Genomic DNA, 27,941 nt, shown 5'->3' on the forward strand with positions numbered 1-27,941 from the left:
TGAGTGTAGGAGTGGGTGCTATGGATTAAACATGCTCTCTACTGCCGACTTACACTCTAGCCTCTAATATTTTTTCTTTTAAATAAAAGTCCTCTTAGTCACAAAACATTTCACATTATAAGTCATTCTTATTAGGTTTTTCAGTTTCAATTTTAGTCTCACCATCCTACCTGTAGATCTCTATTTAAATACCTTCCAAAGTGTTCCTACAGGATTGTCCACCTGTAGAAAGGTTATGTCAGCTTTACATTTTCAGCATAAGGGGGTGAGATAGCTTCTTAGAGTTTTTAGTGACAGCACAATACTCTGAAGAAATACTGTTAATATAGTTACTCCTTATGAATGAGAGACATTTATTGCTTAGTTTTTTTGTTGTTTTGTTTTTTAACATTTACTTCATTTGCTTACATAGTTGGAAAGGAGCATTTCTAGGTCAAAGGAGATCTGTGCACATTTTAATGGCTCCAGGTCGGTGCTCAGGTTTTTTCCCAGTGGAGTTTATAAATTCATCCATAATGTATGAGGAGACCATTTTCACTGTACTGTCTGAATTCACGTTAAAAAAGAAAATTTGGTACATGCTCAGATTTAAGAGCTTGAGATTGCATAGAAAGAGAATGAGAAAACTTTTTTTTTTTTTTTAACAGTGCTGGGGTTTGAACTAAGGGCCTTGCCCACACAAGGCAAGAACTCTTACCATTTGAGCCACACCCCTCTGCCTTTATGTATTTTGTTTTTAGGAGAAGGTCTTGTTAACTTTGCCTGACATGGCGTAGAACTCAGGTCTTTCTACCTCTTTCTCCTAGTAGCTAGGGTTTCTCACCATTCCTGGTTTAAGAATGAAATTGTTTGGTAAATCCCGTAGTCTTAGTCACTGTGGTGCTTCTCGTTCACTTTGCTGGTGCAGGACTCTCGTTGGGGAGATAGAGATTCGGAAGGCACATGGAGAAAAGGTCCTGAAGCTGATTCCGAGTGGAGAAGAGGCCCACCAGAAAAGTAAGCAGAATTAATGGAAAAAGAGCCTCTAGTCACAGGTCCTGTAATACTGTATCAGTGGGAAAAGAGCACTGTGAAGAATTGTATGTGTACCTGTTACCAAAAAATTTATTTTTTGCTATAGAAATTTTTCATAGTTCACTTCACAATTGCTCAGATTTTTAATTTCCTCACCTAACATATTAGGTTTAGGGAATAAGAACATTTTTCTTTTCCTTTAAATTTGGTAAGTCCTTTTATTTAATTTTGTATTGATTTTTCACAGTGCTAGATGTTGAACGCAGGGCTCAAGAATGCTAGGCAAGCACTGTACCTGAACTACATGCTCAGCCCTTGAACTATGTTTTAAAATAACTACTGGTGATAGTTTTAATTCTTGTACAGAAGTTAAGTTTAGGAAGTTCATTGTAAAAGATTTAGAAATTGCCAGTATACTTTCGGGAAAGTGTAGATAACTTTTTTTAGGCTATTGTCTGCTTACTTGTCTATGTATTGATGTAAGATTTGGATTTGTGTTGTTTTTTTATGAGGAAAAGATTTTTTTAAGGATCAGGATTAATTTATTTAGACTAAAGTGTTTTTTAAAAGAGCAAAATCAAAATTCCCTGTAAGAGCCATATGATTCCTAAAAAGTTTTGTTCTTAAATATATATGACCTGTTGCTTTGTAGGGAGTGGAGACGGGGAGAAGGGCGAGATGAGGAGAGGCTTCATAGGAGAGATGAAGATCGGCCAAGGCGTTTGGGGGATGATGAAGAGAGAGAGTCTTCTCTTAGGCCAGATGATGATCGAATCCCTAGGCGTGGCCTGGATGATGACAGAGGCCCTCGACGTGGACCTGATGAAGATCGCTTCTCTCGTCGTGGGGCTGATGATGATCGTCCTTCCTGGCGTAATGCAGATGATGACAGGCTCCCCAGACGAACTGATGATGAGAGAGGAAGCTGGAGGCATGGGGATGATGACAGGCCTCCTAGACGGGGACTGGATGACGACAGAGGAAGCTGGAGAGCAGCGGATGAGGACAGAGGACCAAGAAGGGGGATGGATGAGGACAGGGGTCCACGACGAGGAGGTGCTGATGATGAGCGATCATCCTGGCGTAACGCTGATGATGACCGGGGTCCCAGGCGGGGCATGGATGATGACCGGGGTCCCAGGCGGGGCATGGATGACGACCGGGGTCCCAGGCGGGGCATGGATGATGACCGGGGTCCCAGGCGAGGGATGGATGATGACCGGATTCCCAGGCGAGGGTTGGATGATGACCGAGGACCTTGGAGGAGTGCTGATGATGACAGGATCTCCAGGCGTGGTGCAGATGACGACAGAGGCCCTTGGAGAAACATGGATGATGATCGCATCTCTAGGCGTGCTGATGATGATCGGATTCCCAGACGGAGTGATGACTCAAGACCTGCTCCCTGGAGACCATTTGTCAAGCCAGGTACAATTATGGTATCCAGAAAACTAGTCAGATGATTTAGGGAATTTTGATGTGTTTACATGTAGAAAGTGACATTTTAATGAGCAAAGGACAGACTAGGCTATATTGTCATTTTCTGTATAAAGGGTCTGTCAGAAGCTTGCCTTTGGTATCTCACACTCCAAAACAAGTCGAATACCCTTGTGTCTCTCTTCTGTAGTGGCTCTTTTTGCTTGCTGGTTGCTGCTTTGAAGGTTCTTTCTGTACCTATTCATAAAATACTAGCAGGTTCTTTGTGTTCTTTCCTTGACCAGCCTCCTCTTAGAAATAAATCGTTAAATCAGTGTATTTGTGCACACTCTGCCACCATGGCACACGTGGAGGAACTCATTTTTCTGCCACCTTAGTCCCAAGCTGGGTCCTTTGCATCTGCCTCCTGAGTAGCTAGTATTACAGGTATGCAATACTGTACCCAGCCTTTTCTTTTTCCTCCTTTCTTTTTTTCTTGAGATATACTCTCACTTCATAGTCTATGCTGGCCTCAAACTCAGATCCTCCTGCTTCCCTCCTTCCCACTGCTGGGATGGCAGGTGTGTGCCAACACAGTAGACTCTATTTTATCACTTATGCCTGTCATTTAGTGTTCAGTTCAGTCTTTTTGAGGATCCTTAGACCTACCCACTTTTCTCTGCTTGTACTTGGATCTGGTTTGCCATCCTTTAAAGCTCTTTTAAACAGTCAAGTCACTATCAAAAATCACAAAGATGTGACAGTATGGTACTAAATATAAATAAATAGGCCCTGAAAAAGAAAGATACTTGTTTATGGTAAGAGCTGCAACTAGAAGGCAGAGTCCTGACTTCAGCTGTCATATGTGTGTCTGGCCACTTAATTTTCACTGCTCTATGAGTGAGTGTAAAGTGCCACGAGTATTAATTTTGAGATTACAAATTTTAGCAAGTACAGAATCTGCCAGCAGTAAGAATCAGCTCAGCTATGGATAGGATTGAACTAGTTAATTTAAGTAGTGTGTTGATGTAGTCGTTTGCCACGTTAATATCAATGTTAGTGACACTAATTAACTTTGCAATCATATAATATACTTTCATTGAAATCCTTGCTTCTTTTGAACTCTGCTTCATACAACATTTGTAGGTTCAGGTATCCCATGGCTGTGAGATGCTGGGCAATGTCAAAGTATTTTTTTATCCTTGTGTCATGACTAAATAGTGGGGTGGGGAGTGTTAGAGGATAGGAATATATGAAAGGAAAAAAATATCTTTTGGTGATGAAGGCTCTGAATATGTTGCAAGGTATAAATGAGTTCATGATTGGGTTTTAAGTTAACTGAGTATTCTCTTTACAAATTGGAACAGATTTTATACCTGAAATCAATGCATACAGTAGGAAAAAATTCAGTGATGTGTCCTATAGAGATATATGTCAGGAATACTATTACTGATGGGCAGTCTTTGTAGTGATGTATGTGGGTTTACTTTTTTATTTTTAAATGAAATTGGAGTATCTTAAATCAGCATTTCAAACGATGGTGAATTAAGGCCACTGCTAAGATCTTTTCAGGAGGGCTGAAGATGTAGCTTAGTTATAGAATGCTTGTCTAGCATGTACAAGGCCCTGGATTTGATACAGGTAATGACAAAAGAGATCTCTTCATGATTGCCAATTTCTTTTTTTTTTTTTTTTTCTCTTTCTTTTTTGTTTTGTTGTTCTTGTCTGCCAATTTGTTTCTTCTGGTGAAAAACAATCCTTTTTTTTTTGTTTTTTTGTTTTAAATATATATAGGTGGATGGAGAGAAAAGGAAAAAGCCAGAGAAGAGAGTTGGGGTCCACCTCGAGAAACAAGACCATCAGAAGAACGTGAATGGGATAGAGACAAAGACAAGGATAGAGACAATCAAGATCGTGAGGAGAACGACAAGGACCCTGAACGAGAAAGGGACAGAGAAAGAGATGGGGACCGTGAGGATCGCTTCAGGAGACCCAGGTTGGAGGCTGTAATTAACTCTTTGAGAGTTATAGTTAGGCTGTCCTAAACACCCTCTTGTGTATTTAAACTTTTTGAGAAGTTCAGTTCTTCACCCCTCCACCAGCATATAGCCCAGACCAAAAAAAAAAAAAGTGCTCATTTAACTTTACATTTCCTTGTACAGTAACTTTTAGGTAATGGACCTAGTCTGGGGATCTTTATCAGTCATCATTTTTTCTTTCTTTCTTTTTTTTTTTTCCTGCGGTACTGGGGCTTGAAATCAGGGCCTTCATCTTGAGCCACTCCACCAGCCCTGTTTTTGTTTTTCAAGATGGGGTCTGGCGATCCATTTGCCTGGGTTGACTTTAAACTGTGATCCTCCTGGATCTCTGCCTCCTGAATAGCTAGTATTACAGGCATGAGCCACTGGTACCCAGCAGTGCTTGCTTAAGAATAAACAATAGCTTCTTTACTTTATGTTATTAGTGGTAAAAGTTCTAGCTTGCTCCCTCTGTTAAAGTGGCCATGTATTGATGAAACTAGACAGCACTGCCCAGTATGATTTCTGAAAAGATGGAAAGTTCTGTATCTGTACTGTCCAGCATGGCAGCAGGCTGAGCATTTGGAATGTGGGTAGTGCTGCTGAGGAAACTGACCCGATTTAAGTTATATTTACATAGCCACATGTGGAAAGTGGCTCCTGTGTGTGATAGTATATCTAGGTGTCCTCATTTGCTCTCTGTGCCTAAGGTATCCATTCAAGGCAAGTTAGGAGTTTAAACTTTGTATCAATTAGATTGGTAAACTCTGAGAGAGAGCCAACTTTCCATATGAATCACTTAAAATTACCCATGAAGCTACTGTGAGCAAGAACTTAACTTGTCATTTGAAATGGCTACAGGGATGAAGGTGGCTGGAGAAGAGGACCTGCTGAGGAGTCTTCAAGCTGGAGAGATTCAAGTCGCCGGGATGACAGGGATAGGGATGACCGCCGGCGTGAGCGAGATGATAGACGTGATCTACGACGGGATCTAAGAGATGACAGAGACCGGAGGGGACCTCCCCTGAGATCAGAACGAGAAGAAGGTAGAATGATTACAACTGCTGTAGAGAGCTGTTATTCCTAGGGTGGGGTGGGGGTTATCTTACAGATTTGTATGAACACTAAAAGTAAGACAGTTGATACTCAGTTTAGAACCAAAATTCTCAGATGCTTAATGATCAAATTGTTGAAATAGCTCATCTCTCAAAATCGGAATACAGTGATAAACCAAACTGGATAATGGGCAGTATATGTTGATAAAGTTAAGTAAGGTCTGGCATGGTGACTCACCTGTAATCCTAGTTACTCAGGAGGCAGAGATCAGGATGATTGTGGTTGGAAGCCAGCTCGGGGAAATAGTTCCCGAGACCCTGTCGCAAAAATACCCAACACAAAATAGGGCTGATGGAGTGGCTTGCCTAGCAAGCATGAGGCCTTGAGTTCAAACCTCATTACCACCACATAAATAAAAGTTAAGGTCCTAATGGATAAGCAAAAAGTGTTCATCCTCTAAAACTAAAGTTTCAGTCATAAACAATACTGATAGTATATTTATTTAAAATGCCAGTTGTACTTAAGTACTTGTCTCACACTTTTAAAATTTTTGTCTGCATAGCAGGATCATAAGATTATTACAGACATAACACAGAACTCATTTTTTGGCTAATTTGCCATTCAAATTCTTCAGCAACAGCCAGAAATACTTTCAATTAAAAAATTTTCAGCCAGCCAGATTTTTGTCACCTTGTGTTTGAAAGTTTATAGTTACGGACAGTGACTTCTGCTTGTTTTCAGATTTTCAGTTTGTCTGTTAAAGGAATTTGGCAGAAATTACATCAAAGAAATTAAAATGTGCGAAGCTTTCATTGGTTTTCAGATGTGATTCTGTGTTGTAAGTCTTAAGTACAGGCAGAGACATTTGTTTTGCCTAAGTTCTGTTTAGTTTGAGCCTATTGAATGTATTCAAACTTGCGATCTTTAATATTTTTAAAATTCAACTATTTTTTTAGCAAGCTCTTGGAGACGTGCTGATGACCGGAAAGATGACCGGGCAGAAGAGCGTGATCCACCTCGTCGTGCCCCTCCCCCAGCTCTTTCACGAGAAAGAGACCGAGAACGAGAAAGGGAAGGTGAAAAAGAGAAGGCCTCCTGGAGAACCGAGAAAGATAGGGAATCTCTTCGTCGTACTAAAAATGAGACTGATGAAGATGGTTGGACCACAGTACGACGTTAAGTCTCAAGATGAAGATGGTGGATTCAAACTTGTGTCTTACATAGGTTTAACCACATTCAAGGATTACTATACTTGTGCTTCAACCAGTCTAAATTGGATTCTTTAATGTTGTCTCACCATAACACAAAGAGCATGAACTTGTATTAATCCTATATAAGATTGATCATGCACTGATCATGCACCTTCCACAGAAGGTTGGAAAACCATGCCATTTTCTGGAATTTAAGGTGTTGCATTATTTCATCAATCATTTGTTTACAAAAAAGAAAAACTCAAAAAATAAAAATGTGAACTCTTCAGGTATTGAGTAACACCTCTATCTTGGTATAGAACTGATTTTTTTTCCTTTTGATTTTGAAATATCCGATACTAATTTGGAATAAGGTAAGGTTCTGTTAAAACACATTTGAGGACCCTTTAAAAACTAGTGGATCTGGAACAGTTTTCACACCATTACTGGTTGAAACATGTACCTCCATAGGTATTTAAAGGTGTTTACTATTAACTAAATTTAGAGAGAGTTTTTAGGATCACATTAAGCTCAGCAAACATTACAAGCAATGGATTCAGTGGGGTTTTCTGTAGACTTTACTTGCGGAGGGGAGTAAGGTAATTTGCAGACGTCAGTGTACTACTCAAATGCGAATCCAAAACAGCACAGCTTTTAAATTCTAAAGCATTTGATAAACTGTCTCTTGAGTTTCTTCTATTGCCAATAGCAAACTGCTTTTCCATTAATGGAGAATTCATGCCTTTCAAACATTTTAAATATGACAATATTTATAAATGTGTGGTTTGGAGGAATTGTTTAAATTCTTTTTCCTAATTTCCTCTCTTCAGGATAGATTCTTTCAACAAGTAATTTGTAGTAATGACTGTGTTGACTTCAATTTTGGAGTGGGGAGGCTATGTTAAAGATTAACTATTTGGTCTTATTGAAGCCAACACAGAACTTGCTGCTGTGTTTTTCTTCAGTGATAAATAAAATACTTACAGAATTTGTTTTAGTGTTGATTTGTGATTACAAAGTTTTTTTTTTTATGGTAGTAAGTTTGCATATTGATCTGACTTTATACTTGAGTTTTTATCAGTGCTATTAAATATCTGCTCAGTCAGTATAAAAATAGAAAATCATCTAAATACAGCAAATGAGTAGAATGTTTCCTCTAACTTTTCTTGAAATGCTGCCTTCTGAGTTGGTGTACATGTGGTGTGTGTGTGAGATACCATCTTGGATTTTCACTTAAGTTAGAAGAAATCATGTTAAATTTCAGGGAATGTTACTGAGTAGAGGTGAGAATTTCTGATGGCACAGCTGTGAGGGCAGAAGAGGGAGCATTGATGTTTTTCTACTTAATCGATGCTTGTTTGGTGTTACTGATATTTGGTGTTTCAAATATCTAGTATTTCAAATGTGGGCATCTTTTAAAAAGGCCTTTTGTGGGGAGAATGCCTTTTCTTTCAGAACAAGTAAAAAAAGACTTTAAATAAAGATCAATATTTGTATTGGGGCAAGAACTTATGAGTTTGTTACCAGAGATCAGAACAGTACATGTGACATCACAGATAAGCCTCAAGGGGATTCACTTCATCTGATGGATGTGACTTGGAGGTTTCGAGGCTGTTCTGTAAACCCACCCTTTCTGCTCAGCCTGTTTCCCAGACATCCTGTTCTCATTTCCTTTGTTCTGAGAGTCAGAACCCTAGAGCACAAAGTGGAGAGCAGAGGAGTCTCATGGCCGCTGCGTTGTGAGCTGGCTTCCACTATCACAGCCTTAAGAGCCTAGCCTCCTTCCCCCTACACTTGCAAGTATTAAGGAAAACTGAACAGCAGCCTACACACTGAGGCACCATGTGGTCCCCGTGTTTTAAATCAGAAGAGCATTGCTGTTAATGCTAATGGGTGTGAAGAAGAGACGTCCCACTAGTTGTCTATATGGTGCTTCCCAAGAAGAGGGTAGCAGCATCTCTGTGTGGGGGATGGTAGGAACCATGAGGTGGCCAGGTACGTTAAGTGCATGTCTGTAATCCCTGCACTGTGGAGGTCAACACAGGATTGTGAGTTCAAGGTCAGGTTTGGCTATAGAGCAAATCCCTATCTGAAAAGAAAAACCATGTTTTGTTTTTCCCCGAAGACATTTTGATGGCCGAATTTTATAATTGAAATTATTACACTGGAGGGAATGTTCAAATTGCTAAGAATAGAAAGGACTAAAACTCCCTTGAAAGTACACATATTTGTGATAGAAGTTCAAAATGTCTGACAAAAGCTCTAAGCTAGTAATTTTGCAACTTCTATAAAGGACTTTGTAGGAGAAATATTACCCCCCCCACACACAAAAAATAGCAACTGGAAGAACAGAAAAAGCAGCCTGTGCCCTGGCCTCTGGTAAAAAGTTCTTGAGAATTTACCTGCCAAACATACAACATATTCTTAAGGCAACTTTCTCACACTATTCTGTATATTTTTTTTGAAACTTGGGGTTTCTCTACCCTAAAATGTTTTGCAAAAGTGTTTAGTTTTACACTGAGTTCCAAGAATCACTTTTACATGGATGTGCTTAGGTATGCTATGGCAGTTAGCTATAGCCATCTCTCATATTGTATAAACTCCCAGTATTTGAGGCACATTTGGCACAGGGTGGGGGGTTGTGAACAGCAGTCTGACTGGTTCATATTCTACTTCAGGACTCCCCTGAAACCCCATGCTCAGCATTCTGAGTCTGGTAAAACGGTGATGTCCGAGTAGCGAATTGGTATTGGGCACCTCCCATTATGCACTCATGTACTGAGGCTATGCTAGTGCCACATGCCTAAGACTTTGGAGAGAGTAGTTTGGTAAGATTCACAACTGTGTTCTGCCACCTGTCTAGTCCCTTTTACATGGAGATTGCACTAACTTGAAAAAACGTGGATCAGTGAGGGAAGAGAATGGGAATTCACGTTGACTTGAAAAACTTCAGCCCTGAAATGAAGCTAATTTAAAGTAATGTGTCTTCTAGCAGAAGAAAAATTACATGGTTTTACTAGGCTACTTTTAGACTCAAATTTGCCCTCTGCTCTGGGGCTAAGACTAGCAGGGATAGATTTTCTTCCTTGCTAAGAAACAGCTCACAGTTACCCAGTGATTTTAACCTAGCCTCTATTCTACATTCTTGTAAGTGTCCCAAATCAAGTCAAGTTTTATTGGAGAGAAAGCTGTTTAATACAAAACCAGTCTAACTCTTAATACCCTAGCCAAATCCTCCTCCTGGAAAGCTTTATATGCTGAAGACTAAATCTCTCTTGCTGGTATTTTCAGATAGTGGCGTTTGTTGGTTTCTGATGAGTTCATGTTAATTCACTTCCGTCTTTGTCGCCATTTGGTCTTGATGGTAGGTAGCTACATGCCATGCTTGGCACTCACCAGGAACCTTTGAGGGTTAGGTTTAATCTCACACATAACGTGGGTTCCATTCCAGTAAGAATGGGGACACACATTCTTTTTGTCTCCACTTCCCAACAATTGGTGCTTATTCTGGTGCACCTCCTACCTACCTAAAGCCAGACAGCCCAAAGTGAACCTTCCCAAACCCAGGTTATTAGCTTCCCATCTGTTTTAGTTTGAGGAGAACAGGTGAAATAAGCTTTCCTCTGTGAGTTAGGAGTCCTGACACCGATCAGAGTGAGCTAATAACACTGTTCTGGCAGTTTTTAGATCTTTGCTTGATATTTTTATCCTAATATCGTAGAGGACTGTAAGGTATTGGCAATGGGGGATGGGTGCATAGAGAAAATGCCAAATAGTTACAGGTGAGATTGATTAATTCATACTGTTACTGTATAAATACACAAGTCTTTTAAACAGCACCATTTCCAAGTGTATACACAATGATTATGACTTGGCACAATTTGTAGAAGTTGCTAGTCCAGTAATAAAATATCTGGTACATAAAAGGATAGATAAGGAGCTATATTCTACCTGCTACAGATGTGCATTTAAGCTTCCAGCTAGGACAGAAACTAGCCACAAAGAGGGAATACCCTCCCAAAATAAACTTTGGAAAGTGTACTAAGCCTTCACTTCTTGTAACTCTGAAGCCGCCAGGGGCTTGGTTCCCCTAGAATTCGAGTAACTGACTAGGGACAACTAAAATATTAATTGCATCTAACAATAAAAGTCATTTTGCGGACACTCCATAAAATCGCCAGATTTAAGCTCAGTTCAGAGGCTATTAAAAAAATATTCTAGACCTAGTAAAGTGTCTCCATTCATAAAACGAAACATCGAAGATAGACAATTTCATACTGACGCGCATCTAAAATAAGCGGACGTGTACGGTAAACAGCGCTGCTCAGTCGCCGCGTCCCAGCCAGCGCACTGCACACCCAGCCTTCCGTTCTGAATGTGCGCAAACTGCAAGCTGGAGAGACAAAATTCCGGATTTCAGCGTGTGGTCTCCACCGCTCCCCAGGACAGTACCCCGCATAGCCGGCTGCTTCGGAAAAGCAGCCAAGACGACGCCTGCAGTTGGTCCAGCTGCCGAGCTCCAAGTGCGAGCGGGTCCCCCGCGCGGGCTGCGGGCCGGGTGGCGCAGCCCGGGCCTCAGCGCAGCTTCTTGCCGGCCAGGCTGTCCCTGGCGCTGCGCGGTGGCGGCGGCGCGCGGGCGGCTGGCAGCGGTGGCACTTTGGAGAGCGGGCAGTATTTGATGGTGTGCGCGTTGTCGCCGCTGGCGCCGCACAGGGGACACGTGTAGCGGCGCAGCACCGGGCACAGCACTCGCCCGTCGGGGCCCTTGAGAATGTGGGTGGTGTAGAGCGCCACCGCCTCCTTGTTGTTCCGGCAGAACACGCACACCTGCAGCTCGGGCTTGAGCAGCCGGGCGGCGGCCGGCCCAGAGGCCGGGTGGAGGCGAGGCTCGGTCGCCCACGCCGGGGCCCGCTCCTCGCGTGGCGTCACCTCGGCCGTGGTGGCAGCGGGCGCACAGCCCAGCAGCACCGCCGCGGCGCGACCCGCGAACGGGCTGAGCTCGGCGAAGCGCTCCTCCAGCAGCCCGGCCTCGGCGGGGCCCGCGCACAGCTCCAGCGCGCGCAGCTCCAGCGCTCCGCCCAAGTAGCGGCCCCGGGACCCTGGCTCATCGCTGTCGTCGTCGTCGTCGTCCTCGTCGTAGTCGGGCGGCCCCAGTGTCGGCCCCGGCGCCCGGGGCCCGGCCCCCACGTGGGGGGAGCAGCAGGACGAGGAGGAAGAGGAGGGCGGGGAGCCGCAGCCGCCGCCGCCACCACCACTGTCACCACCACCACCACCACCGTCCCCACCGCGGGTGCAGCCGATGCGCGACTCTCCGTCCACCGCCTTGGTGATGAGCGTGGCGAGCCCCAGGTAGTCGTTCCACGAGCTGAAGGGCTGCGGGTGCGCCGGGCCCTGGGCGCTCACGTAGCGGGCACTGGGCACGAGCGCCATGGGCGCGGGGGCGCGGCCGCGGCGGGGCGAGCGGGGCGCCCAGGGGAAAGCCTCCATGGGCGGGCTGCGGGCCGCGCGCAGCCTCCCCGCCGCCGGCGCGGGCCAGACGGACGGAAGAGACACGCCGAGTCTGCCCGCCGGCCTGCCGCGGGGTGGGGCCGCCTCGCCGCTTTTTATCGGGCCCGCTCCTCCCCGCGCCCCTCCTCGCAGCCGCGGCCCTGCCCCCTGCGTTCCCCCGCCCGGGCCACCTCGCCCGCGCCCCGGACGGAGGCGGAGCAGAGGCGGGCGCGCCGAGGACGGGAGGGCAGTGCGCGCGCTCCGCTCCGGCCCGCGCGGCTCCCGCGCCCCGCGCGCTGCGCTCAGCCTTGCCAGCTGCGGGGCGCTTCTCATTCTGCGAGGGGGCGGGCGAGGCGCCGCCTCGGGCCGCGGCGCTAACTGGCTGCGGATCGTAGTCCTGGCGCCACGGGCGCCGCTCCGGACGCTGATTGGTGGAGGCCGGGGAGGGGGCGTGCACGGCGCACGCAGCTAGGAGGAGAGGAGAGAGTACGGGAGAGGGGCCGGGGTCGGGAGCAGGGCGGCGGCTGGGATCCGCCTTCGCTGGAGCGCGGGGCCTGGGGTTTGCACAGGTGACCAGGTCTGCCTGCGGGTGAAGCTTGCCGAGAACGGGGTCGGAATGGCCACCGGGGGATGCACGCACCCACCTCCCAGCCTTGGATGGCCCCAGACTTACGATCTGAGAAGCCCCTTTCCCCTCCTCGTTTCTCACCACCACCAGCAAGAATGGCTGTGGGAGGCAGGACTGGGCGCGATCTCTGGATGCAGCTCTCACATCAGAGCCACCCAGCGACCCTGTGATTTCCGTTGGCACGGCGCTCTGGCACGCTTTCCGCTGGATGAAATCCTCACAAACCTCTAAAGCTCAGGGAGTTATAGGTTTGCCGTGCAACCAGCGGAGGGATGCAGGACTTTCCCACTGGCAGCATCCTCCAACAGGTGTTCAGAGACCGGGTGGGGGGTGACATTTGCTGGTGACTTAGGTAGGGGTGGGGGCTGGGCCAGAAACTCTTCCTACGATCTGCAGAGCCTAGGATAGTGGTGGGGGTGTGAAACCCTCACTCCCTCGCGGGAGGCAGCTGGATTGAAATCAGTGGTGCATGTGCAATTTGAAAAACAAAGTATGCTCAACATATTTTTTTTTCTTTTCTTTTGAGAAAAGGTCTAGCTATGCAACCTAGGCTGGCTTCAAACTGGCAGTTCTCCTGCCTCAGCCTCTGGAATGCTGTGCCACCGCGATGGGCATCATTAATTTAATAATTTAATTCTTTGAAATGAGTAAGATTTTTTTTTTTGTAAAAACTATGGAGAACAAAAGTCAGATGATTTTTGATTAGGAGGATGAGAAGTGATCTTGGCTTTCCTAGGAAAAGAGACCTTTTTTTTTTTTTCTTTTTTAAATCAAAGTAGGAAAACTTAGTCCCACCAAAAATAGCTTTTACCTGGGAGGCTGAGATCAGGAGGACATCGGTTAGAAGCCAGCCGGAGCAAATAGTTGGGGAGACCCAATCTGAAAAATAACCAGAACAAAATTGGACTGGAGATGTGGCTCAAGTGGTAGAGCACCTGCTTTGCAAGTGCAAAACCCCAAATTCAAACCCCAGTCCCACCAAAAAGCAAAGAAAAAAAACATAGAAGAGGTTTTAGGTACTGAGGACTTTCTAAGGACTAAGAATGCCTGCTCTGGTGGCTGGGCAGGTGACAGGGCTGGGCTTTCCTTCTCTATTCTGGACCATTCAGTGGCTATTGAAACAAAGAGGTGGGGTGCCTGGTGCTGGTAGGCATCATTAGGACACATTTAAGGGTCTGGCTGTGCCTAGCAGGTTTAGGATGGCCCAACAGGGAAGCACCAGATCCTGGTGCTGGCATGGATTAATGTTAGAATGAATGAATGGGCGGACTGGGTTCATGGTGGAAGGGGCCTTGGGCTCATTCAATCTGGTCTTTCAGACAAGAAAAAAGACTCAAAGATGAGAAGGACTTCTGTAAGGTCACACAGTGACTATGTGACAGCTACAACTAGGACTTGGGTCTCCTCACTCCTGGCTAGGTGGCTTTCCCATGGCCCAGAAGGTACTTCTGTCTCAGTTGGTGCATGCATCATTAGGTCTCAAATACGAGCTCAGAAAGCTGGAAAGAGGAAAAGCAAGATGGGACAGTGTGCCTTTGGCATGGGCCCCTGCAAACTAGAGCCTGCTGGCAGGCACAGGGAAGGACTGGAGACAGTAAAGTGATGCCTGTTATGTTATGACCACCTGTCCTGTGAGGGCTTGAAGATAGGCATCTCAGGCTCTTCTTACCTCCTGCCCCCAAAGGTTGATAGAAAACCTGAAACCAGGCAGTCATATTCTGCACTTGCCAACGCAGTTCCTTTTTCAAGTTTGTGTTGGCACTTGAGTTAAAAAAAGTCCTCCTTTATTTCCTCCTCCTCTCCCACCAAAAATAAATAAAAGAACCTGAGAGCCTTGGGGTTCCCGCAGAAGCCTGGCAGGTTTGCTGACACTGAACTTGAGCTCTTAGCACGAGAACACCAGCCCCCAGAGTGGTATGAAGATTATTATTCTATAAATGGAAAATTCCAGCTCTGTACACACAGCCCTGCTGCCTGCAGACTTTTCAAGCTCTGAAAAGTGGGAACCACCATTCTGAGAAAATCTTCAGCAAGGAAAGTTAAAAACTGCCAGCTGCTGTGTCTGCTCCCTCTGGATCAGGCCAGAGTGGGGAAAGCAAAAACCAAGGCCTTCTTCCCTCCGGCGCATGGTTTGAGCTCTTGTGGTTGAAAGAGAATGAAAATTTTTACATGCACTGGAATAAGAACAAATGCCTTGCCTGGGACCTGCAGCCTGGGTGAGTGGGTAGTGGAGAGGGGATTGTATAGAGACGCCCCTGAATGGAATTGGAAGGCACAGTTGTATCCCGGGGTCTGGTGTCTGGCCACATGTGCTGTTTCTGCAGCAGGTTGCCTCATCTGCTATCAGGTGTTAAGTAGGTGTTTGGAGAGCATCTGGAAGCAGAGCAAAACGGCATGTCTCCCAGACATGCTGGGCCTCAGTACATTGGGAATTTTTGCTCTTCGTGACCATGGAAAGGCCAGAGGAGGCGGCTGTGCCAGCTCTGGGTTAAATAAAGTTACTTTTGTCACCAAGCACAGACCAGAGCCTGGCCGTGAGCTCTCCAGCTCTCTTTGAGGCGGTGGAATTGCCTTCAGAGATGTTCTTAGCGCCTCCCATGAAGTCTGCCTTCTGTTCATTTTCCAGGACTCTGGAATGGAGCTGGGTGTGAAAGTTTCTGCACAGGACACCTCGGACTGGGGGAGGCAGGAAGATAGGTGGCATGGGCCTCCTTTCGACTTTCTTCTGGAGAGGGCCTGCCTGGCTGCACAGAAGACTCTTGGTAGGCAGGGTAGCTGGGTGGACGGCTGTCTGGGCTCTGTGTTCCCACCTCTCCACACGCCCCCACCCTGGCCATTTTCTTTGCTGGCAGAACAGAACTGTGAAAGGCTGTGCACAGACTGCGGACAGCTTGTGCTCTTCAGAAGCATGAGGTCAGCTCTGGGGAATGAGGCAGCCTGGCCAGGGGCCAGGCAGCTACAGACGTGCTCTTGTCAGGCACTGGGTTCCTGCTGGCCTGCCTGCCAAGCTTTTGCTAGGGGGCCGGAAGTGTTTTGCCCCCTACCTCCTCCCCTACCTTTGCAGGCAGGTAAGGCCCAATTGGGCATAGGCCTGATCTATCTGCAAGGTGTTGCTTTTTGTCCCTGTCATACCTCTGCCCAAACTCGGAGGCCTGGGGATAAGGCTCCTGCCCAGTGGGGGTTTAGAATCAGCCCTAGTAGAGACACCCTGGGGTGAAATGAGGGACTTGCTGGGTCCTGGTCTGGATTTTGTTTTGTTTTTGGCAGGATTGGGGTTTGAACTCAGGGCTTTGCACTTAAAAATCAGGTGCTTTACTGCTTGAGCCATACCTCCAGTCCATTTTGCTCTGGTTATTTTGGAGATGGGGGGGGTCTCATGAACCATTTAGCTGGGGGGGCTTTCCTTGAATCTTGATCCTCTGATCTCAGTTTCCAAAGTAGCTAGGATTACAGGCATGAGCGACCCATGCCCAGCCCTGGGCTGGGTTTGAAAAGACACGGTAGTCTTAGATGAGGATTTTTACCTCTCTGGACCCAGCTCCTTCCTCTGATCTGCAAGGGGCTCCTCAGGTAAAGTGGTGGACACTCCCCCCCTTGCTTACCTAATTCTGAGTCTCTCCTTCAGCCTTGGGATGAGTGGTGACAAGGCAAGGGCAAACATCCTGTTTCCCTGGTCCCCAGTGGGTAAGGAGAGGGCTAGTGACCCAGTCCTGGCTCTTGAGATGTAAGTGATGTCTGTGGGTTAGGGCAATTCTGGGAAAGTTTGTTCCCCTTTTTTTTGTTGTTGTTGTACTGGGGTTTGATCTCAGGGCCTCCACTTTGAGCCACTCCACCAGTCCTATTTTTGTGCTGGGTTTTTTTTTTTCCAGATAGGGTCTCATGAACTATTTACCCAGGCTGATTTTGAACCATGACCCTCCTAATCTCTGCCTCCTGAGTAGGATTACAGGCTCCTGGCTTTGTTCCCTTATTTAAAAAAGGAAAATAACAACCCAAAAGTGGACCATGAGATCTCTTCCCCAGCTCAGGTGAGCTGGGGCAGCCCTGAGTTGACACGGCTTCAGGACGAAAAGTTGGCATACTGGTGGTGGTGGCTTACTGGAAAACCTAAAAAAGAAAAAAATAGTCTTGGTGACATTTTTTGTTGGTAACTGGGTGACTTGTTTCTTACGATACTTAAATACCTTTATTGTTTTACCACTTCGAGTTGGGTCTTCTTTGACTTACATCTGGCTTTGTTCTAACGAAAACATATAGTAATATGAAGACAGTGCATTTGGTAATCCATCAGAAAAGTAGGCTACATCATTCTGACCAAGTGGAGGTAACAACCATGCCAGAAGTCTGTGTGTGTGTGTGTGTGGACAAGAGCTGGGAGGGAAGAGAGAGCTTTGGAGCTCTCTTCTCTCAGGCTTATCTTGGGCTAAAGTCTTCCAGCTGACGGGAATGATTCTGCCTAGTTGCACCAGGTGCTTCCCACGCCTCACCCATGGCCTCGCTTTCCCCAGCTGTTATGTGGGGCAGGGGTTGTGGTTCCCTCCTGCTTCAGCTCCAGTAGACTCAGTTGCTAAGTACAGGGCCGAGACTTGCACCTGTGTCCTCCTCTTCCTACTTTATTTTTCTGTTTTTTGAGGCTAGGTCTCACTATATAGTCTAGGCTGCCCTCAAACTCACTGTGTGCTACCCTGGAACTCACAATCCTCCTACCTCAGCCTGTCAAGCACTGGGATTATAGGTGTGCACTACCATGCCTGGCTACCTGTGTCCTTCTTGCCAGTTCAGATGCACTAGTCTTTCTTGGGGCTTCTGGGATTCCACTGGTAGGTAGGGGGGCAAGGGGAGCTAGCTATCAACATAGAATAGCAGGAGGGGACAGAGCAAGGAATTACCTGAACAAAATCAGGCACATCCCATTCTGTGTCAGAGATGTCCCCCAATCAAAACTAAATGCATTTAAAAGCAGTCTAGATAATTACCCAGCAATCCAGACTTTCGCAAAGTGAGTAGTGCTTTCTCTCTGCAGCATGTGTTTCCTCGAGAGATCTGGAGCTCCTGATTTTGTTTAAGGTAGGATGTGTCAGGAGGGAGAGGCTGAAGGACTGTCTCCTGGGCAGATGGTGCTGAGGATCACGGGAGCCCACAGGTCCTGGGCCGGAACAGTGCATTAAGTGTTAGCTGGGTGCATTTCTGAGCTCCTTCCCTCAGGCATAGAGTGGTACCCATTTTACAAAAAGGAAAATGAGGTTTGGGGAAGTTGAAAACACCAATCCCCACAGCTGGTTGGTGAGATTTCACCAAGCCATCATACTCCAAATCACCCCTGGCCCAGGGACACACATTGGCTTAGAATTCTCTATGTTCTGCTTCCCCATCCTCTTCCAAGTGTCCCTAAATGGGACACTTCCCTTCTCATCCATCTTCAGGATGAATGCTGTTGCAGGCATAGAGGAGTCAAAAGTGGTGGGATGCAAGAAGGTACAGCTACTTTGGAAAGTTGTTACATTGTTCTTTTTTTAAAGTTAAACATAGATTTTGGTGTAGCTCAGTGGTATAGCACTTGCCTAGCATGGACCAGGCCCTGGGTTCCACCCCCAGGATGTCCACAGAAGTGAAATAAAAGTCAGACATAATTTACCATGTGAGCCAGTTATTCTCCTAGAGAATGTTATTTACACAAGAGAAATGAGAATACAGCCCACACAAAGTCTTGTATATTCTTAGCAGGATGACTGTGCTAAAAAAATAATCGCCCATCAACTGGTGAATAGATAATGTAGTATAGCTACAGAACAGAATACTTCTCAGCAATGAAAAGGAACGAATTATGGTTGCATGCAACCCAATGACGGACCTCTGAAACATCACGCTAGGTGAATGAAGCCAGCTACACAGTAGCGCTGGAAAGCAGATGCGTAGTTGCCTGAGGTGGGTGGGATTGGCGGCAAACAGGCTTGAAGGACCTTCTGGGGTGATGGAAGTGTTCCAGAACTGGGTGGTGGTGAGGTTTGCACAATCGTCTAAATTTATAGGCCACTTATAATGGGTAAATTTTGCGGTAGTATAAATTATACCCCAATCAAGTTGTGAAAAATGCTCACAGCAGCATTATCCTAATTGCCCCAAACTGGAAACAGCCCAACTGTTCAACAGTAGAGTGGATAAGTAGATTGTGATGCTTATTTATTGGAACCCATGGAGCAGTATTAATGAGTAAATTATAGCTACGTGAGAAAATATGGGTACCAGAAGCTTAAGGATGAATGAAAAAAATAGCAACAGCAATAGCAAAAGAATAAAATGTACTATGTTTCAATGTTGATAAGCTAATGTGAACTATTATTTTGTAGGTAATCATGGGTTCAGACTGGGCAGGTGCACTGTGTCCAACATGCCAAACCAATCTAGAGTTTATTTGCAGTAACTGGGTTTTGGTTAGTGGCAGAAAGCTGGATAGCCAATTAAGCTGTAAATAATTAGCTAGTTAATCTGTAACCAATTGACTGGTTGATTGACTAGGCTGTAGCCAATTAAGTTGTTTTCTATGTCCCATTCTGTTCTATAAATGGTGACAGAAAATGTGTTGTTGGTTGGAATTCTTAGAACCTTGCTTTGGCTTTTAGGAGTTGCCTGATTCAAGAGGTGTGTTTTTTGTTTTGTCTTGCTCATATACACTCTACTAAATGTAACTGGTCTAGGAAAATTTCTTTTTAACACTAAAAGACATGCAAAATGAAACGAACTGCTGTTGAATGGCAGACAAGTGTGGTAGAGCTGCAGAGAGGGTGAGGGAGGAGTATAGATTTAGGATGGTCCTTCTGGGGGCCTCGGGAGGGAGGTGTAAGGGATGGTTAACACAGAACTGCCCCTTACTGTGTACCTTATTTGTATTTTTGTCTTCTGAAGCTACTTAATGCTAAAAAGAAAAGGTTTTGCTGGGTATGGTGGTACATACCTGTAGCCTTAGCTACTTGGGAGGCTGAGGCTGGAAGATCACTTGAGGCTAGGAGTTTGGGGCCAGCCTGGGGCAATATAGTGAGACCTCCCCCATGTCTTAAACATTTTGGCAAAATGTGAATTATTTGTGGTCTTTGTCTTTTATTATTGGTAGATAGTGCTGATTTAATGCAGAAGTGACCAGGCATTACAGTTGAGAATCATCTACTCAAGGGCTGAGGTTGTCAGGGACAGAGTGCTTGCCTAGTATAGGAAAAGTCCTGGGTTCAGGACCCAGCATTGGCAATTTTTTTTAATGGTTCCAGAGTCTAGTCCATTGCCTCTTTGATGGCTGTTGGGTTTCTCCATCCCGGAATCCCCCCTTCCTTTCTCCTGGCGGTGGTAGACATGGACAGGAAAGCGGAGCTCCGGGAGCCCCAGGCCAGAACCCTGTCGCTTCTGTGTGAGGTCCGGCCAGGAAGAAGGCCAGGAGAGCCATGGGTGTCTACCCTGCTGCACAGCATTGGGAACACAGTGTGAGGTACGACACTAAGCATGGGTTGGCTTGTGGAGGAGGGGTGTCCTTCATGCTTAACGGCCTTGCAGACCACAGGGAGGACGCCCGTAGGTCTCATTCAGGCTTGCTTTTCGGCTACATTTCTCTTGGGGTTGTAATTTGTCTTTTCCATCTGTTTATAGCTTTTAAAAATTGCAGGAACTTTGCCTTCATGGTTGGCATTTCATGGTCATAATGAAGTAATTAAAGAGTTAAGTTTAGGAAATTAAACATTACACACATATACAACCTAGGAGGAAAAGCATGTAAATATTTATTCCCTCTCTGAACTGCAAGGAGGGGAGCTGTCTTTTAAACCATTTAGCTGATGGATGAAATTCCAAAGGAAAAAGCAATAGATCTGACAACAAAGAAAAGCAACAATAACATCAAAATGCTAAAGGCAACAACAAACAACTATTTATGGCAAATATTTTTCCTAAAATAAAATACCCATGGCAACGATTTTCCCCACTATGGGGTATTGAACTCAGGGCCTTAGTGCTGTACCACTTGAGCCACACCTCCAATCCTTTTGCTTTCAGTTTTTCAGATAGGTTCTTGAACTTTTTGTCTGGGCTTACCTCAACTGAGATCCTACTATCTCTGCCTCCATGTTAGCAGCCTGCTCTGCCAAAGTGTTGCTGTCTTTAAAGCTGATATTAATACATATAAAACATAAACTGATTACAAATGTAACACATAGTAGAAAATGGGGAAGGTATATGAAGAAAATGATTTGTATATGAATCAAAATGATTTGTAAATATATGAAAAAAACCAGGCATGCTATAATCCCAGCACTTGAGAGGTGGAGGCAGAAGGATTGTAAATTTAAGCCAATCTGACCAAAGAGACCCAGAGTCAAAAAAAAAAAAAATCAAAACAAAAGCCAAGCTGTCGCTAGATGATAAAGTTTTATGGGACTATCACTGTATATGCGGTCAATTGATGACCAAAATGTCATTGTGTCCACAACTGTAACCCAAGATGCAGTCAGAGATTCCAGCCAAAATGGTCATTGCGGGTTGTATGTAATAGTATGGAATGGAGAACAACTTAACAGTCAGATCAAGAGCAGGTAAGTGGTCCCTGCCTATGCTGAACTATTTATTACATGGTCAGTGGAAGTTGTGGTTTCTATTAATATCTAACCACATAGGGGAATGCTCACAGTATAAATCTGTAATTCCAAAATATTAACAATGGTTCTGCCTGGCCTGTGGGATTACAGGTTTTTTCCCCTTCCTCCAGGGCAGTGGTGAAGAGCTAGGTTTTGGGGTCAAACTTCGCTCCCATCTTCAAAGCCTGTGGTGGGGGCAGTCTTCCTCTGCACTTTTCCTGCTTCGTCTTATTCAGAGGGTTCTTTGATGACACTGGGCACAGCTGGACAGCCCAAACACTGTTTTAGGATCAGCTGACTAGGAAAATCAATCCCATCTCCGGTTTTACTCATCTTTTGCCGTGGGAAGTGATGTGTTCACAAGTTTGGATGGCCACCAAACCTGGACACCACATTAGCCATGTGACCTTGGGCAAGCTGTGCTCAGGAAATTCAGTTTGCCAACCTCAGTGTTTGGGGGAGGACAACTCTTGGTTGTGTTCTAGCCCAGCTGTCCTGTACGTTGTATAGACACTTAGCTGCATTTCTGGGTGTAGCCATTAGGTAACAGTAGTAACAGACCCCTCCCTGCAGTGTTGACAGCCCAAAATGTCTCCAGACTTTACCACTTGTCTCTTGGAGGTGAAGTCACCCCTGGTTGAGAACTGATCTATAAAATAACTACTGTATGGGGCAACTGTGAGGATCAGACAGGAGGGTTTAGCATTGTGACTGGAGAGTAGCAAGAGCCCTTCAAGTGGGCTTTATCTGTATTTTTCTTTTTTTAAGGTTTAAGTTTAGCTTTTTTTTTTTTTTTTAAGTACTGAGGTTTGAACTCAGGACCTTCACCTTGAGCCACTCCAGCAGCCCTTTTTCTGTTTTTTTGAGATACAGTCTTTCGAACTATTTGCCTGGGCTGACAATCGAACTGCGATCTTCCTGAGTAGCTAGGATTACAGGTGTGAGCCACTGCACCTGGCTAAATTTAGTTTTCGTGCTACATAGACACATAAAAAGTTGTGCATATTTATAGGGCACCTTGTGATGTTTCTATGCATGTACATTGTGTAAAGTTCAAATCAGGGTAAATACATTGTTACATCAAACATATATCATTTCTGTATGGTGAAAACATCCACAACTCTTGCAGCTTTTTGAAATACACATTTTACTTTACTTTTCTATGATAGTAGTTTACGTGAAAATTATTTAAAAGAAACACTTAGGGGTTGGGCAGAAGACCTGAAGAGTCTGTCACTTTGCCTCCAAAGCAAAGCATACCTTTTCAGTGGAAACACTAAAAATAAATTTTAATTATTCAAATAGTGAGTTACTTCCTATTAGAAAAAATTCAAACAATTAAGACGACACTGATATTTTCCTTCATCTCCTGACCCCACCCTCTGGTAGTTACCTCCCAGAGGTGACCCTGGGATGTAAATGTCATGAGGCAAGGACTTTAGCTGTGGTTTCTCCAAGGACATGGGTAGTACTGGGCACATAGTCACCCATTCACGTTTGTTACTGAATGAATTTAATGTGTAGTATTACAATGTTTAAAAAATTACTATACAAATCTTAGCAATTCTTTTTCTATGCCAATTCCACCATTTATTTATTTATTTATGGTTCTGGGGATTGAACCTAGGGCTTTGTGCGCCCTAGGTAAGTGCTGTACCCCTTGGTCCATGCCCTCAGCAGTTCCACAATTCATGAATCATGCAGTCAAGTTCACTAACCTCACAGGCCCTTCAATGGGGCTGATAATGCTACTATTTGGGTTGTTGTGAGGCCTTGCAGGGTTTTTTGCTACACCTTTTTTTTTATGTAGTTTATCTGAGTTCCCACGTGTGATATGTTTGCTTTCTTCATTAAATGTGTTTGAGAATCTTTCCAGGTGGGGACACGGAGTGGCACCACATTCTTTTTTTGTGGCTATGGAGATGAGCAGTGGCTTATTTCAGGGTGGTGCCAATCTCCCCTTCTCCTCCCAGGCCTGGCAGGTGCTCAGTGAACAAATCTCTCTTGCCAATGGAGCAAAAAGTACTCTGCAAGCTGGCGGAACCGGCTGATATTTTAGTTTTCATCTTCTGTGCCAATCTTGGAGTCTTTTTGGTTTGAATGCGTCACAGTCTTGTCTGGAAATCTCCCCCAACACTATTTTTAGCCTCTTTGGCCAGGGGCTTAACTGCTCTACAGAAACACTGTGCACGCAGGGCCAGTTGCTCATTTGTAGCCGCTGCCTCCACTAGGTACTGCGAACATTTAAATGCTATTTCTTGGGTGGACTTGGCTTGGGGCTGCCAGGAGCCTCAACTTTCTGAATCTTAGAGCAGGACCCAGGGTCAGCTCCAGCCAATTGGTAATGGACCCCGGAGATTCTCTGGGACTGAGGTGGTGTCGGACACTGATGGATGTAGTGCTCTAGTCTCGGCCACCACTCCAGCCTCCTCTGGCTGTGCACATTCACACCCTGGCGTCCTTGCACAGGCTTGGTCCTCTGCCAGGAGTCCCCTTCCCTTTCTCCTTTTGCCTTTCAAGGCTCAGCTCAGATATTCTTTTCAGAAAGCTCTCCCTTTTCCATGCAGCAGAGCTGGTCACTTTCTTCCCTGAGACCTCAGGGACTTTGCACTGCTTCGTGCTGGTCAGGAGGTAAGACTGACTGCTGTTGCCTGCTCCCTTTTCAACTCGAAACGTAGAGTTGAAAAAGACTAAAGGTGATCCGTGATAATAATTATGCATTTATCTGCAATCAACTTGCCCTGCAACCCTCTCTCCATGTTGGGGGCCACTTGAGATGAGCACAGTAGTGGCCACATTTTTGGGGGCTGGACCCCCCAAAACCTTGGCCATTTAGGATGAGGCTAAGAAGTGGAAAGTGAAAGAGATAACGTCTCTGAATACATGGGTCCCACTGCCACACTTGCTGTGCTGAAGAGTCACCTCATTTCGTGGAGCCTTGTGCACACCTGTAACACTCTTTCACCTGGTTTCTCAGCTCAGACATAGGCTGGAGGTGATGATGGATAAACATGCAGTTCCATGCAGTTCCATCTGTGGATATCACTGTGCGATGGCAGAATACAATAATTTGGCAATGTTAATTCTGAATTATTGGGAATATGTTAAATTTTATTTACTCTGTTTAAGAAGACAAGAAGTGTACAGTACAGTTTAGAAAATGATTAGCACATGGCTTGGTGTTTTGAGTATCTGCCCCATGGCTACTTGTGACACCTCTCCTATCCCAACATCACCAGCTAAAAAATAAAAACCGTGAATAACCCACCTAGCACCAGTACCTTAGTTAGTATCCAACATCCCTGGGAACTAAATATGGTGGGCAATCACATTTTATAGATGTGGACAGTGAGATTAAGAGGGGGAATGCAACATATCCAAGGTCACACAGCCTTGAACTGTGTTCAAGCAAGTTCAAGCAAGAATTGGAAGGGATCTGAACCTGGGCTAATAGCCCCACGTTGGCCCTCTTAACCCATTGGCTCTTGGACTCTACCATGCTTGCTTTCTTTTTTCTCGACAGCAGCCCTGTCTGTGTCTTAAGCTCTCTTTTCATCTGTCCACTTCCCTCTAGATCCCTGGAAAGCTCAGACTGATAGCATTGCCTTTCAGGATGCTGAATGCATCATCAGGGCCCCAATGTCCCCTGCTGTGACATCTGCTGATGAATGGTTCCCTTCCTGGAGCCAGAGAAAAACAAGAGACTCCTGCCTGCCTGCTTGCATGTGCTTGGGGTATGCCCATGGTGTCTGGTGGAGCCCACTACTTTTTTGTCTCCAAAGATAGTTATCAAATCCCATTGGAGGATAGGTGGTGATAGTGACAGCTCTTGGGAGCAGGTCCTGGCCAGGCAGGCAGGGTGGTTACCTGAGGATGAGGGCTGGAAAAGCCCAGGATCTTCTGGGGAGGTCAGAGGCATGATCTCCCCCAGCTGCTGCCTGCCAACAGAGGCCACAGGCCCTCAAGTTGGACACTGAAGTCTTCCTCAGAAGGGAAGTAACTGTGTGGGTGAGTCATGGGCTGGAAAAGGCCTGAGGGAACCAGATCTGGGATCCTTGTTTTTGACCCACCAGCGGCTTGCCACGTGAAGACAGCCAGTTGTTTCCCTCCTTTGGGTCCCAGGCTCCTCCGCACTGTTAAATTGAAGGGCAGGTGATGGGAGGGTGCAGGTGTCCTGTTAAATGAGATCAGAACACCTTGACCCCCTTCTTTTGTTAAGCAGTGGGTGTGTATCTTTGATCTTATAGATTTCATGTGAAGGATATACATAAGGAAGTGCGTGTAAAAGTATAGAAAGATATATACAAGGCCTTGAACAGCAGTCTTCCTCAGTGGTGGAATTATGGGTAGCTTTTTTTCTTAAAAAAGAATACAGGGCAGGGCATGGTGGTGCATGCCTGTAATTCCCAACTTCTCTGGAGGCAGAGATTGGGAGGATCTTGGTTCAAGGCCAACCTGGACAGAAAGACTCCCCCTCCAATCTCAGTCATTAAATAAGCTGGGCATGACGACTCACATCTGCCATCCCAGCTTTGGGGGAGGCACGGGCAGAAGGATGCAGTGCAGGCTGCCAGGGCGAAAGCATGAGACCCTATCTGGAAGATAACTAAAAAGCAAAAAAAGGGCTGGGGGCATGGTTCACATGGTAGAGCACCTGCCTAACAAGGGTGATACCCTGAGTTCAAGCCCCAGTCCTGCAAAAGTGAGCGAGAGAGACAGATAGACAGACAGACAGAGACATTTGAATGTGGGATGTTAGATTTCAGATCCTGAGCACCTGTCTCCTTGCTGTGGAAGCCCAAAAGCGATTGTCCTCTTTGTCCCTGGACAGACACTCAACCAGCTGGTTGCCATGGGGACCAGGCCCACCTGCTAGAAGGGTGTCACTGGGCAGCTATACCTGCCCAGTTTCCAATGTTGCATAGCTGAGCAGCCTTTCAGCCAAGATTTGGTGGTGCCAAATTCTGTTTTCAAAACAGCCCAATCAGGGGTCTGACCCTCTGTGCTTCACCATTTCCATTGCACCTTCCACCACACCATCCTGATAGTCTGGAGCACCAGAGTGAGGAGCCAGTGGGACTCTGGGGTCCCCCCTGCTTTCCACTCCTGTCCCACGTCTTTTCCCTGCCCTTCTTGCTAAGTCCTGCTGGCTTCAACGCTGCTCGAGCCTTGGGCGAGGTGGGGAGCGAGGTGGGGAGCATGCCTTCCTGCACACCTTCTTTGGGTTCCTTTGGACTACACTCCTCTCATGTGTTCCTGGGAAGGCTGTCAGTAACAGCCCTGCTCCTGCTCTAGCCCTGGGCATATGACACAGACTAGCCGATCAGAATTCTGTCCTCCTGGTCAAGAGAGTGGCTCAGGCATGGATGGGCCTGTGACCCAAGCAGGGTCAGCCAGGCCCTTCCCTGAGATTGATGGGAGAATACTGCAAGAGAGAAGCATTCTTTTCCTTGTAACTTCTCACCTGGGGTGTTGGGAATCTGTAACTGCTGGTAATCCTCTTGGCTGTACAGGAAGAAGCTCCTTTCAGGAAAAACAGAACAAAAAACCCATACACAGACAGCACCTTAATGACATCATTGCTTCAGCCCCTGGATCCAGGTGTGCCTGAAGCGGGTACCTCTGGATTTCTAGTTAGATGCTCCAGGAAATCTCCTTTTAGTTTGAGCTGGTTTAACATGGAATTCAGTTCCTTGCATGTGAGGGAGACCCAACCAGTACAACTTCCCTGACAGCCCATAGATCTCCACCATACCCCCTTTGGGTCCATGGTCCCCCTTCTGGGCTACATGACTGTGGCTTGTGCTGACCTCTTCAGCAGGACTTCTGTGCTCTCTTCCTCTTTTGGCCCATTGGCCCTGCAGGTCTGAGACAATAGACAGTATTTAGTGAAGGGTGATTGAGAGACCTGGGGATAGGGCGTGGGAGAGAATAGAGCCACCTTCAGCTCCTTCTGTAGCTACTAACTTCTTTCTACTCAAGGACAAGCTGGGTGTGAACTCTCCTTACAAGGAGGCTTTTATGGAAACAAACAGATGCAGCTCTCTGGGTCAGCCATTCCTACTTCGGGAATGAGGCTGGGCTTGGGCCGTGCCTTGATGACCTGGTTTTGAGAACAGACAGAACTGCTTCTGACTGCATGACAGACACCTGCTGGGGGTGGACCTGGCAGTCAGAGTGTGTCCTTGCCTCTGGAGGATAGCCAGGAGACAGCCAGATCAGAGGCGGGTTCACTTGTGTTTGTTGCTGGACAGGGGCCATTTGAGATTGTCAAAAAGCTGATTTCCTGCAGGAATCTTGACCACCACCACTTCAGTTTCTGTGGAAAAGTTTATTTATTTAGCATGATACATTCTGGGACATACTGTTTTCAGAGTGACTGAAGAATCGAAGTTATGATGGATTAAAAAAATACAATCAAATGATCAATGTTTCCAGGTGCAACTTGTACAAAGCTCAATGGAAGTCAAATCTTTTCTTATAATCAATTAGTGACCTTTTCCCCTCCAGCTGATCTTTC

General features: G+C 45.9%; 2 protein-coding genes and 1 long non-coding RNA gene across 3 annotated transcripts in view; 2 read left to right on the forward strand and 1 right to left on the reverse strand.

Moving 5' to 3' along the window:
* Positions 1-7,686, forward strand: part of Eif3a (eukaryotic translation initiation factor 3 subunit A) — a 34,156-nt gene extending 26,470 nt beyond the window's left edge. Inside the window, exons 18-22 of the mRNA XM_020186282.2 lie at positions 908-996; positions 1,667-2,442; positions 4,225-4,426; positions 5,310-5,494; positions 6,461-7,686. Of these exons, the coding sequence (XP_020041871.2) occupies positions 908-996; positions 1,667-2,442; positions 4,225-4,426; positions 5,310-5,494; positions 6,461-6,684 (1,476 nt within the window). The 3' untranslated portion in view covers positions 6,685-7,686. The remainder of the gene's footprint in view (positions 1-907; positions 997-1,666; positions 2,443-4,224; positions 4,427-5,309; positions 5,495-6,460) is intronic.
* Positions 7,384-12,262, reverse strand: Nanos1 (nanos C2HC-type zinc finger 1). The gene has a single exon (XM_074078212.1). It carries the CDS (start codon positions 12,179-12,181, stop codon positions 11,270-11,272), a length of 912 nt encoding a protein of 303 aa, XP_073934313.1. The 5' UTR covers positions 12,182-12,262; the 3' UTR covers positions 7,384-11,269.
* Positions 12,263-14,384: 2,122 nt separating this feature from the next.
* The window catches only part of LOC141424741 (uncharacterized), a 167,477-nt gene continuing 153,920 nt past the window's right edge, over positions 14,385-27,941 (forward strand). Inside the window, exons 1-2 of the long non-coding RNA XR_012449613.1 lie at positions 14,385-15,025; positions 15,436-15,571. This is a non-coding gene — a long non-coding RNA (uncharacterized lncRNA). The remainder of the gene's footprint in view (positions 15,026-15,435; positions 15,572-27,941) is intronic.

Source organism: Castor canadensis, chromosome 7 (assembly GCF_047511655.1).
Source record: "Castor canadensis chromosome 7, mCasCan1.hap1v2, whole genome shotgun sequence".
NCBI lineage: Eukaryota > Metazoa > Chordata > Mammalia > Rodentia > Castoridae > Castor > Castor canadensis.

Excerpts from the sequence above, each read along its gene's own strand:
- Nanos1 (XM_074078212.1), bottom strand. The coding sequence starts at position 12,181 with ATGGAGGCTTTCCCCTGGGCGCCCCGCTCGCCCCGCCGCGGCCGCGCC.